This window comes from Crocodylus porosus, unplaced genomic scaffold, assembly GCF_001723895.1.
Source record: "Crocodylus porosus isolate Cpor-Errol unplaced genomic scaffold, CroPor_comp1, whole genome shotgun sequence".
Taxonomy (NCBI): Eukaryota; Metazoa; Chordata; order Crocodylia; family Crocodylidae; genus Crocodylus; species Crocodylus porosus.
The window spans coordinates 12,493,152-12,505,835 of NW_017728949.1; the positions used below are offsets into that span (position 1 = coordinate 12,493,152).

The 12,684-nt window shown below is 39.0% G+C and overlaps 1 protein-coding gene across 1 annotated transcript in view; it reads right to left on the minus strand.

Moving 5' to 3' along the window:
- ABCA12 (ATP binding cassette subfamily A member 12) overlaps positions 1 to 12,684 on the minus strand; it is a 130,036-nt gene that overhangs the window by 61,929 nt on the left and 55,423 nt on the right. The window contains exons 18-22 of the mRNA XM_019554537.1: positions 10,003 to 10,201; positions 7,362 to 7,501; positions 5,138 to 5,257; positions 3,712 to 3,802; positions 764 to 943 (exon numbers count right to left, since the gene is read on the minus strand). Of these exons, the coding sequence (XP_019410082.1) occupies positions 764 to 943; positions 3,712 to 3,802; positions 5,138 to 5,257; positions 7,362 to 7,501; positions 10,003 to 10,201 (730 nt within the window). The remainder of the gene's footprint in view (positions 1 to 763; positions 944 to 3,711; positions 3,803 to 5,137; positions 5,258 to 7,361; positions 7,502 to 10,002; positions 10,202 to 12,684) is intronic.

Below are 12,684 nucleotides of genomic sequence, written 5' to 3' on the forward strand. Positions count from 1 at the left end.
AAACCCGTGCTGGCTATCCCTTAGAATGTTAGCCTGGGCCAGTCCAGTTATACAGGAGTACAGGAAATCCATTTATGTAAGCTATGGCTAAAAGATTTTCCACACAGAAGAAAGGAAGACACTTATCATGGTGACTGAATTATGAAATATAAAATTTAATAATTCTAGGACTTGCAGGAAAGTGACATTTGTCAAGATTTTCTAATTCCTTTCAAAACTAAACCAAGAACACAGATAAGATACCCTTTTTCATCTATGCTGTAGCTTCATCTGTTTCAACCTAGGTTTGAGTGAAACCTCATGCCTCTATTAAAATGTATCTCTTGCAATACTGGGTTATTGTCTTGTTACAGCACTTGAGAGCCTTATGAACTTCTAATGTCAGGTGTTGTCTCTTATCTTGCTTGCTTTACATACCTATTTACCTTCAAAACCCTTGATTAAAGACAACTGTCTGGTGATCTACCAAGGGATTCCAAGTGGTGTTCAACAAAGTAAAGCTGACAAATTGCCAGGACAATAATTGCTACCCACATTAAATCTTCCATTATCATCTGGAATAAAAAGATGTGACCCACAAAGGATGCAGATCCAAACATAAAATGGCTATTTTTGGTTGGCTGAAGGCTGAGCTTCATTTGATCAAGTTTGCAGTCTCCATAGCTATGATAGAGAATTCTGTACATTGCATTTGAGTCATTAAAAGCCACACGGGCTACTGGTAATTTATATAGGCATTTTTGTAGCCAATCATACCACTTACTTGCAAAAAGTTCATTCCTCAGAAAGAGCTCTTTTGCTACCGCTTCCAGTTCCTCAACATTTTTTGCTCCCTGAATACGATCAAATGACACACAGGCAGATATGTTTGCAGCCAGGGTGGCTAACACGTTCAACTGACTGATGATGTCAGCATTGTTCTGTAATTCCAACCTGATATCATCTGGGGGAAAAAATGAAACAAAAGCACCATCACATCATTATACTGTAAATGCTAATAATGATGCAACAAAATCCATCTAAACATTAACCATAAAATATTGTTCTGCAGTTATCAGTGCAATGAATGCATGTTATTGACCCAGTTTTTATGTTAATCATTTGTAACACGCTCATGAGTTTGTTTTTGGGAGGATGCCAGCTATGGAATGTGACAGCCATCTTAAATCAGAAGTTATTGCTAATCTGTTGGGGTTTTTAAACTGTGTATGATGTTCTCCATTCATTCCACATCTAATGATTTTCTATATAATCGACACATCTGCTGATCTGTTTTAGCTCAGGAGAGAATATTTTTTATCCAAGCACATCAAGTAAGCATTAAGTCTGTCATGTGGATGTGTGTACTAGACCTGTTAATCCAGCCAATAAAGGTACTGCTGATTTCTGCCTGTTTTAAAAGGTGACAATGTAATGCAGTGTAACTAATATGGAACAGCTGCCACAGGAGCTATGGTTTTACTGCTAGTTAGGGTGGGTGATAACACTTAACAGGTGACTATTAGTACAGAACTCACTGTGCACAGCATGGTGATGGCCCTAAAACTGGCGGTAAGGGGCTAACCTCACTGCTAATCTATGTGGCCCTCTGCTGAAATAAACCAGAGTTGTATTGGCAGAAAGACGCTGTCACCTTCCTCCACTGAGAATAGGGATCAGTACTGCTGGCTGGAGAAGGAATGTGGTCAGGGTAGATATGGGACATGCTGTTAGGCACATTCCTACTGCAGCTTTTTGCTGGTAGGCTTCCCATTCAGCCATAAATCTTTATATAATATAGGTCAGTGATCTTCCTTATGACAGACCATTTAAAAGAATGGCAAAGTAAGAAACAATATTTTGCATCAAGATCTAATTTGACCGATTGACTTATGTTTCTACATTTGATTATGAATAATAGGTAAAATATTGGCAATTTCACTCCTTTTAAGCGAAGTCTGCTCCTGAAGATTTTACAGAACAATATTTAATGAACTATTAAAAACAGCTCTAATCAGACTTTCCAATAACTATTTTGAGGTTTAATTACACCTGAACATTGTCCTCCATTGACCAAAGGAGATTGCCACAATTTGCTGCAAAGATTCCTTTTTAACTGATATTTTTTCCGTTTAGAATTACTGTACTCATTTACAGTAATACACTTAATTCCTAATATTCTCTCTCGTAGAATTTAAGTCCAGAAGAAGCCATTATAAACTTTAAAGTGAGCTCTTGCATAATGCCAATAAAAACCTTATCCAGTAAACCTTGACTCAAGCCTGTAAGTTCTATTTGAGTAAAAGCATCTATTTTATAAAGGCATGCAGTCTTGATTTAAAGACTTCATGTTATGGGGAATCCACTTCACTTCTAGCTAGGGTGCTCCAGTGGTTACTTATCTTCACTGTTACTCACTTGCACTTTTCTTATAGACTGAATTTGGTGATCCACAGCTTTCAACCAGTGGATCTTGTTATGGCTTTTTGCACTAAGTTAAAAAGCCAGCTGCTGGTGAAAATCTTTTCCCCATATAGGTACTTGTAGGTGTGATTACACCAACTTTCTCTTGAACACACCAGAATAGACTAAGCGTAACACAGCTACTTTTATCGAACCAAACTTAGGATCATTTTTGTGAAATAAAAATGTGTTTGACAAAAGCCTAATTTTCATAAAACTACACATTAATAAACATTTATTAATGTCATGAAATAATTTTTTCATTCTTTACTTATTGCATTCTATAACAAACTTCCCACGATTTTGCTAGAGAAAGTCTAAAAAAGATAGTACTGGGTTCATAGTTAACTACATGATCACTTTGGTTGCAGACAGAAGTGCAGCTCCTCCTTTCTGTGGCCATATCAGGTAAAAATTGTCACTTTTGTCTGCATCCTTTAAATGTTGCTATGTTATTAGTTGAGAGGGGGGTTTTTTGGTAGATGTTTGCCTTTAGGAATCTCACAGCTAAAAGACTTCTAATATGCTGGTGTCTACATGTACACACATGAAAATATGTTTTATGTTATATGCTAGATCTACATAAGAGACATTTATAAAGTTGATATTGACTTAAGAGTCTGGACTGTGACCAGTTCAGGGCTTGGAAACCTACAGCCCGTGGGCCAGATCTGGCCCACGAAGAGACTGGATCCAGTCTATGACACCTTGGGGAAATAGCAGCAGGCAGCAAAGGAGGCATCCTCATGGTCCTACTATGCTGCTTTGTGCCTTCAGAGCATCCACTGGGGCAGAGGCAAAGATTTGTGGCCTGTCAGGGCCTAGGCCAGAAGCACCAGCCAATGGCAGCAAAAGGTTGCTGCTCCCTGACTTAAGAGATCTAGCTTCAAGGTCAAACCTGCCACAGATTGTCCTAGGTGACCAAAGATAAATCACCTAATCTCTCTGTACTTTATTTTGCCATCTGCAAAACAGGGATAATAGGACTTCCTGTCTCATTCCATCTTTGTTGTCCATACATTACATGGGCAAACGAGGCACATTTACATTAACATATGCTAGCATTCTAACCAATCCAGGAGGATTGTTTTCAGCCCAAACATCATAGTATAAAATGCACTGTGATGTGCCCTGTGGATGAGTTTGGCTTGCACCGAACTGTCAGACATGGCCAACAGGAATCTTTTCTTTGATGGGATGATCCAGTTTGACAGCTCTGATGCTCCCAATACTAATACGAAAGTGGGAGGAATATGGGTAGCAGCTTACCCAGTTCATTTATTTGGCTCAACAATTCAACAGCATCCAGCTTCACCATGAGCTTAATAAAAACTTGTACAAATGGATTCTTCAGGGCATTCTATCAAAAGACAAAAAGAAAAAGTTGGCTTAACTATAAAAACTAAGGAAGTTTATTCATCATATTCCTACTGTATTCATTTGTACTCCATTGTATTATCCACTCTGTCACAAAGAACAGCCAGAATTCATCCCCTTTGCAGAGGGTCTACACAACCACCCCACACTCTACAATCACTTCCAGCTATGGTGGAAAAGGTGAGGGTGTCAGCGAGCTAATAGCCTGATCCAGTGACCCTTGATGTCAATGGAGAGGACCTTTGGTGTCCCATTTACATCAGTGACACTCAACTGGCCTTAAAGTGTGGGTAGATGCAACTTCTGTCACATAAGGTCCCTGTGTAATGTTTGACCACAGTGTACAGGGAACTGCAGTATAAGTGAAATTCAGTTCATCAGATTGTAGCTTAGTGCAATGTGTAACAACTCATTATTCCACAAATCAATGTTCTTTCTCCTCATCTATTCCCTCCTGCATTTCCCAGAAATGTAATTATGTCACATTTACTATGGTGAATTTCAGTGACAGAAAGGTGTTAATAATTCTTCTGTGTTCCAAGAGTATAAAAAGCCAGGCTTGATATTCTTAACCAAAAAGAAAACAATAATTACTATTAATGACTCAAAGCAAGGAAGCAGAATGGCAAGAAGCAATTCAGCTTTTTGTATTCAAGCAGAGATACATTCCTAAAAGAAAGAATATAAAGGTTTTATGTTCAAATTTAAATGTTTTTCTTCACAGAATTACAAAGTCAGAATAGCATTCTTTCATCCTCTAGGTTCTCATGTGCATATCAAAGAGAAAACTTAGTTCTTATGTTAGAGATGCTTTTCTGCTTTCCAAAGACAACAGTTTCTTTGGTGTCTCTGGCTGGGCTAAGCATTACAAGGAGCAACTCAACTTTGTTTATGACATCAAGCAGGAAGTAGTTGAATTAATTAACTAAAGAAAATTCTCTCTTTTGTAGGGACCTCTGCCATGCCTTCACATGCTGTTAGTTTTAAGGGATGTTCTGTAAGCTAATCATTTCAGAATAAGGATTTGCTCTGGAAAATATGCCTTTTTCAGTGCAGGGATTTTTTATTGGTGGTGGAACATCCCAGTCTCGGTAGGAGGGTGCATTATAAATACTGGTGTCAATAGATAATTGTCAAAAGTATTGATTACATGCACATAAACATCACAGTCGTGGGCAGAAGAGAACAGGGCAAAAAACCCTGGAAAGCCAGCTACTCAACTGATGTGAATTGTCACAGTGCTAGTGACTCAGGTTCTGCCCTCAGCCTTTTTCTTTACCTGTGATACAAGATAATTGTGTAAGTTGTGAGATGATACCTTAACAACTGGAATTGTTTGGTTCAACGTAGTCAGTGAATTCATGATCAATGGTGACTTGTCAATCCATTCCTGAGATATCTCTGTTAGATCAGCTATCTGCTTCAGGGTTGCATTAGACTTTTAAAACAAACACAAATAAAAATACAAATAAATCCAGTTGTTCAGTGACCTTAGGCATTTGATATTTGCAAGAAAGCTTAATGTTTCCATGACCTTATACATATTGAACAAGCTTTCCTTCTTTAGTCTCTTTTTCAACAGTCTGCCCCTATTCTGCAAAGCACTTCTGCATGTGCTGAAGGTAAAACTGTTTATATAGTACATGGGTGCTTAAAGTTCAAGTACGTTGCTGAACAGAGCTAGATTTAGGCATGTACTCAAACACTTTGCTGACTTAGGGCCTTAAAATTCTACAGCTAAGCTTTTTAGGAAAGAAAGTTAAGTTCTACTTATCAAAGTCAAATCCCTTTTTCTCATCCAAACAATCCCTTAGAGGCCATTCAAGATTATTGAGCTCAGAACCTGATCTAGCTAATAAATAGCCAAAATTTGGTTGAATCACCAATTTTTCTGAAGTCTCAGAATGCTTAATAAGGATGAATGACTACTTTCAGTCTTGACTGAAAGGAAAGCATGTCCCAGCAGAGTCAATGGAAGGTACTCATGCTCATTAAGGTGCCTGTAGATACGCTGGGAGGGTGTTCCGAGGTGCTGTAATTACAACACGTTGGAGCAAACTTGATATAATCAAGTCCACACTTGATTAAATCAAGTCCAGCAGCCTCCCACATCTTGGGCATCAGTGTCCCCTCATTTCAAAATGGCAGCAGGAGTGTTTAGTTCAAGCACTCCCACTACCATTTTGAAGCATGGGGATGCCAATACATGAGATGCTATGGCACTTTAATTAGAGCAGCTCTCAGAGCCACTCTAATTAAAGTGCCCCCTACCCTCAGCGTACATGTAAAAGTGCCCTAAGTGACTGGATGTAGCCAAAGACTTTTTGCACAGAAAACCTTCCATTCAAAACCTCCTCAATACTCTTTATTATGAGCTATCTCTTTATTGTTTCATGGAACTTTATTGTATTCACAAATTGGTTGCTTATAAGTTGTTTCTGCTTCTTTTGCTCACTTAATTTTTTCATGAAAAGCATTTGAAACACATTTGATGTGTAGGAACATGAGTATTACATGACTGAAACAGACCCGAGGCCCTTCTAAGACAGTATTTTGTTCTTGACAGTGGCCAGTAGCAGCAGTTTCCGAATAAGATGCAAGAAAACCTGCAGGAGGTAGTTATGAGATAACCTGATTTCAGGGGAAGATTTTTCCTATCTGCATTTATTCAAGGCTTTTGCATGCATTGACCTATGCATTTGCAGCCTTTCTAAAACCTATGGGGCAAAATGCTCTTTTCACTGAATTCAGCAGGAGCTCTGCCAACAAGTGATTGTTAAGCCCAGCCATCCTACTCCACCAGAGCCTTGAACCAGCTCCAGTGGAAGGGCTGGGACCAAGAATCATGGTCCCAGACCCTGCAGCACACTGAAGTGCATCAGAGAGTATTCAACAGATCCAGAGCTTAGGACATGTTTTAGTTAGACTGTAGTAATCATTACCATGTGACTTCTCAGAGAACTTCTTAACTTACAGTATTTCTGACTACGATCTAAATAAAACACATTCTAAGTATAACATGTGACAAGACCCTGAGTTTTAAGTGCACTTAATAAATGTTGAACATGTGACATCACCCTCAGAGATCAGGATTCCCTTTGGAAATAGTGCCTTCAAATAAAAAGAAATATAAAGGGCATGGAAAGCAAGTTCTGAAAGATAGTGATAGGCTCAAACCGAACCCCCAGGTATAAACACCTAAAAAACCATAGGGATGTTTAGATCAGGTTCAGTTTTCTACTGCCTCCAACCAAAATCCTGCACTAAGTGGATGAGACCCATATTAAATTTAAATGCATTAAATAATTCTTTGCTGCTGATTGATTTACATTATTGAATGTCTCAAATTTTCTCAGAGGCTTTGGATAACACCTGATGTGAAGCCTCATAATAATGCATCATCAATCACTGAAAAACCAGAAGGCTTTTCCAATTAAATCAATGACTTCCAGAGAGGGCAGAAAGTGGAATTCTTCTGCTTCTCCAAAACACCAGTCTTCTCTGGACATTGAGCAAGAAGCCTTCTCATGGTGGTGTCATACCTTTTCCATGATTGCTCTAGTTTCTGGGGTATCTGGTGCATAAAGAATCTTCCCAAGCAGCATTGGTTTTAGGAAAGACCAAATTAATGCTCCGGTAGGGGTACTTGTCAAATCCAGATAAAAAGTTAAACAGAATGATGCTGCAAAGAGAAAAGCAAAGTACATAAACACAATAGGCACACAATATTACTCGGTGTATTTTGTTGCCTGGCCACAAACACAATAGGCACACAATAGTTACTCAGTGTATTTTGTTGCCTGGCCACTTTGTTGTTTTGGCCAAAGAATGACTACATAGCCCTGTGCACTGACTGATATAATGTGTCTTGACAAAACTAATCCACACCCAAGGCTTCTTGCTGCTGAACTCAAGACAACAAGTGTCTCATTGAACCAGCAGAGATTTTCTGCTTTCAGGTTAAATGGAGTTTGGTGAACTGAGAAGCTAATAATGTCAGTACAGTTGGAAAAACTGCACATCAAGATAAAAACAGTGACCTGTCAAGCCCTAAAATCAGCTCATCAGGGATGTGGGAGATGCTGAAGCATTAAGCCACAACATTACTTGCTCAAAGAACCTGAGTTTTCCTGCTTAAGTGTAATGAAAATAAGTCACCCATAAATAGAGAGGACCAAATCTTTAGTTGGCTTATATCACCAAACCCCCACTGAAGTGACCACTGCTTTTCAGAATTACACCAGTTAAGAGTTTGGCTCCAATAGCTCAGCATTGTATTTAACTGGAAATCTTTTTTTCACATGTCTCCATCTGGATCTTCTAGATACAAGTCCTCTTCACTAATGGAAGTGATGGGGATGCTTTGCCCCAAGATGTCCTATGCAAACTAATACATCATGTTCCACACAAACAGTGACATCAAGTAATCAAATAATATCCCACAATACAATTAAAGGCCCATGTTAGACTGGTATGGGCTTCAAGCAAAACTTCTCTTTGGTTCCTTCTGCACAGAGGACTTAGCTTAATGGCATTCCCATGTTGCCTCTGGGCACTGCCATAGAAGCAACTCTGACTTTAGCTGGCATAAGCTGGAATAGCTTCATTGACTTCAGTATAAGCAATAGTGAATCACAACTATAGTGTAATAAACCAGCCAAGGATCTGAATCAATGCACAAATATGTCACTAAAATATAGAGGTTAGAGGTGTTCAAAAATTTCTATCTTTTAATTTAAAAAATAAAAGGGGGATGGGGGAAATAATGAGGGGGGGTTGTTTCTCAAGGTTTGAAAACAACCATTTTTTGATTTTCAGTATTTTTAGCAACATGTTGAATTACCATAAATGAGGTTCTCAGTGTACACATCTACACAAGATGCTTACTGCACGTTAGCCTAATAACATGGTTAAAACATGTACTAATAGCCTACTGTGCCATGTTATTAAGCTAATGTGCAGGAAGCATCACGAAATAACCGTGCACAGGTGCTACTGTACAGTAACTTGAGTTATTGTGCATTTAGTGAGTATTTTACTAGGCAAGTACAAAACTAAATCTGCAGTATCTAAGGTGCATTAAGTGAACACGCAGATGTGCCCAGTATGCAGAGAATTATACAAGTTAGGGAATCACTTCAAAACACTTTTCTTAAAATCAAATCACTTGGGAAAAATTTTTCCTAATTTTTTCATTTTTTGAAAAAGGCCATTTTCAATGAAAACTTTCCGTCTGAAAAAATACCAACCAGCTCTAATAAGGAAAGCCTGTTAACTCACTCTCACCCTTGTAATTCATAGGTACTGTACTTCTGCTGAAGTTAGCTTAATTATTTCAATTTATAGTTACTGCAGAATCAGAACCATACTAGCCTGGGCAAAAAACAAAGATTTTTTTCCAGTCCATTATCCATCCCAAACCATAGAAAATTAAGAAACAGTGCTTGTTCTATTTTTGCAATAAATGTACATTTCAGTCAATGGAAAGTACTGTTTAAAACAGGGGTACCCCACCCTCTGGCCTCGATCCAGCCCATAGACCTGTGTCACCTGGCCTGCTGGGTCCCCAGAAGTCCAGAAAACTGTCATTTGGGTAATGATGGCTGCACTACTTGCTACTCCCCTGCTGCCAGATTTCCAGATCATAGGGAGCCTGTCAGATCACATCGCATAGCCCTACTGTGTGGGGCCTGACCTAGGCAGGGTCCTGGTTCAGGTAGCGTGGGACCTGATGTGGGTTTACCAAACTGAGCCAAGGTGGTGATGAGCCTCATCCAGGGGTAGAGCCTGATCAGGGTGCCATGAAGCCCAATCTGGACACACAGGACCTAACCCTGTACACTGACCCCAAACAGGACCTGGCCTGTGAATTGGCCCCATGCCATTCATCTCTCCCGTGGGGCTGAAAAGTTGAGTACCACTGATTTTAAATATAGAAACAGGCTAGTTTAAGTTTTTAGAGACTTTAAAAGAAATACAATGAAAAACGTGGCCTGATCAACACACATTTGCAAAATGTTTCATATCGCTGAATCTGCATTTTTCCACAAAGAGGATTTTGTCCAAAGAGTTTCACTCAGGTCAAGCTCTTACAGTTTTGCACTGAAATGTATATCTAAGTCTAATGATATCCTCTGAATGAGCAAATACTTCATAGTGTGCTGTAGCTGGAACCAAACTTACTGGAATTCTGTGGAATGCCGTATTTCCTCATCTTGCTTTGTACATAAGCATCATGGGTAGAACTATTGCTTTTGGGATCATCAAAATCAGGAAACCAGGACTCAAAAAACAGAGGTGATATTTCCTGGTTACAGAGAACTTTTGAAAAAGTTTGAAAAGATCCACTAGTTATTGTTATGTTGTTTGTTTTAAACAATGCCTATAGGACAAAAAAAGAAAAAGAAACAAATGCGTTTACAAGGACCATACTTAGAGGGAGGTAGGGAAGAGAAGAAGACAGAGAAATAAAATATTTTTTACAGATTTTTTTGGTTAGAAATGTATTTACCTTTAATTTGCCTACCTGAACCCATCTAGCATGACAGTTTATAAATTAATACCATCAATGCTAAAGCTACTGCATTGATCTATGTTAGATGTTGGCAGATCTACATCAACAAAGAGGGTCCATTCAGAAGAAGTGCTGGATATCTCTTGTCTGGAGCTGAACATCCCTCTCTCATCCATCTTAACAGTCATTATTCTTCTGAGTAAATAGAATAAGGTCTGCCTCTATGATCTGATCATGTATAATGATATAACAAGAAATGAACCAAGGCTGGATAATAACCATCCCTAGAAACAATGTAGGGATCCTTGCCAGGTTAGGTGGCTACTAAAAATAATCCCAGTAGTAAACAGTCTGCCACAATCCCAGTTCCTCAAACTACAGCACTTGCAGGATGAGATTTTAAAACATTATCAGCTTTGGCTTAATTTGTTCTCACTATAATAGTTTTATAACTTAATTCAGTAGGAGCAGATTTAGCTTAATGCTGTGATGGCTTATGTGTTACTTAGATACCTATTTTACCTTGTATGATTATTAATATAAGGCTTTCATAGTGCTATATTAAATAGTGAACTGAACTCCTATAATACTTTATTAATTAGACAAAGAACTGTAGTAGGTTACCCTTCCTTTAGCCCAACCCAAGAGCCAGCTTGCTCATAAAATCCAGTCAACTCTCAGTTCCACTCCATTTATTTTGCAGGGGAAACACTTGTCCCCACAACAAGGCAAGTAACAACATAAGAAAAAGGCAATAAACACAACCAAAACCTATGGCCTTTCTTCAGACCTTGGAAGAGAGGCAGCCCAGGTGTGGTACTTATCCTTCAGCATAGCAGCCTCCTCTCTGTCTTTTCTGTCCAACCCCCACCTCCTTAGGAGCTTTTAACTTCCCCTAAGGCCAGTCAATCATGCCTATCAGCTGACCTAGGGCTCCTAGGCAGGCAGGGTCCTCTTTCTAACCCCCCTGCAGCTGGGCTTCAGCCCCTGAGCCATGCACCTAGTTACAGGGACAACCTAAACTTTGCACAACTTATAGTCTATTTGCCTATTCTAAAAACTGTTTAGCAATCATGTTTTTCCTTTGTCTTAAACAAAATGAAGTGTATGCCTTCACTTTTATGTTGTTTCATTCAAAAATCCAGCTGAATATCTATAATGGTGGCTGATATAATATTTATAGTACATTTCTTCCTTCAAAATGAGCCCATAAGACAATTCTAGAGGATAAGCTGCAGTAAACAAGCCAGCTGTAAAAAGATTGTGTGGAGTCATATTGAGCTTGAACCACTTGACCTGTTGCAGCACCACAACAGACCAAGAATGTGTAATATACACCTTATGTCACTTATTGTTTATAGTATTTTGTAGTCCTAATCAATAAACTACAATATTTTGTTGCATACCACACACCCCCACATAAGATACATGCATTTTGCTTTGGGAAAGGCAGAATGAAAAAAACAAATGTTTTCCCTGGATTATGGCTGCACAGAGCAGGCACAGAGCCTAATCTTCAGCTCACTCACCTTCCCTTTTTTACTTAACCAAAAGCTGACACCCTAGCTGCTGCTGAAGGCTGACTTCATGGGTGAATCTACGATTTTGAAAAGAGGTAAAACAGTCTGCAAGGCTGTGAAATAGAAGTGGGACCAGAAGAAACTAGCAGAAAGCAAAATTGCCAGAAGAAATGTTAGCTAACACATCTAACACCTGAGGAGTGAAAACAATGAGCCATTAAGGCAAATGGTAACCTCAGCTGCCTGAATAGAAATGGCACTGACGTTGCCTGGCAGTTGATTTTGGAGCAGAAAAAAGCAGGGTGCTTTTATTCCAGGCAGAAAAATCAGCTTCTATGCTTAAGCTACACAGCCCAAATCAGGGGGGTGATTTTGGGGGGAAAAAAGTGCATGTGGTATACAAGAAAATATGCACGAAAATTTAGCTATGCTAAACTGGTCCTCCACATTTCTATTCATATTTAACCTAACAGTCACCAAAAATACGTTTTTGAAAACTTCACTATTGGGCCAGGTTCTAATCTCACTGAAGCTGATGGAAATGTTTCCACTGACTGGTGTTGACTTTGTATCGGACCTTTATTGTACAGTTTTTCCTTTACGATGCAGCTGTCTGTCTCCTTTCATCTCATTGCTCATTATCTCATTTCACCACCGTCGTACATCTCCCGCATCCTAGGTTCCATGCCCCTTCCCTTTCTCAAATCCATCATGGGAGTTTCCCTTTGCTGCCTATGTTAATACAAATCAGGTATTTTTCAGCAAGGAAAGACACACAGAGCTTTAAAAGTTCTTTAATTAATTGAATTTAGCTGCATGCAAACTCTTCTC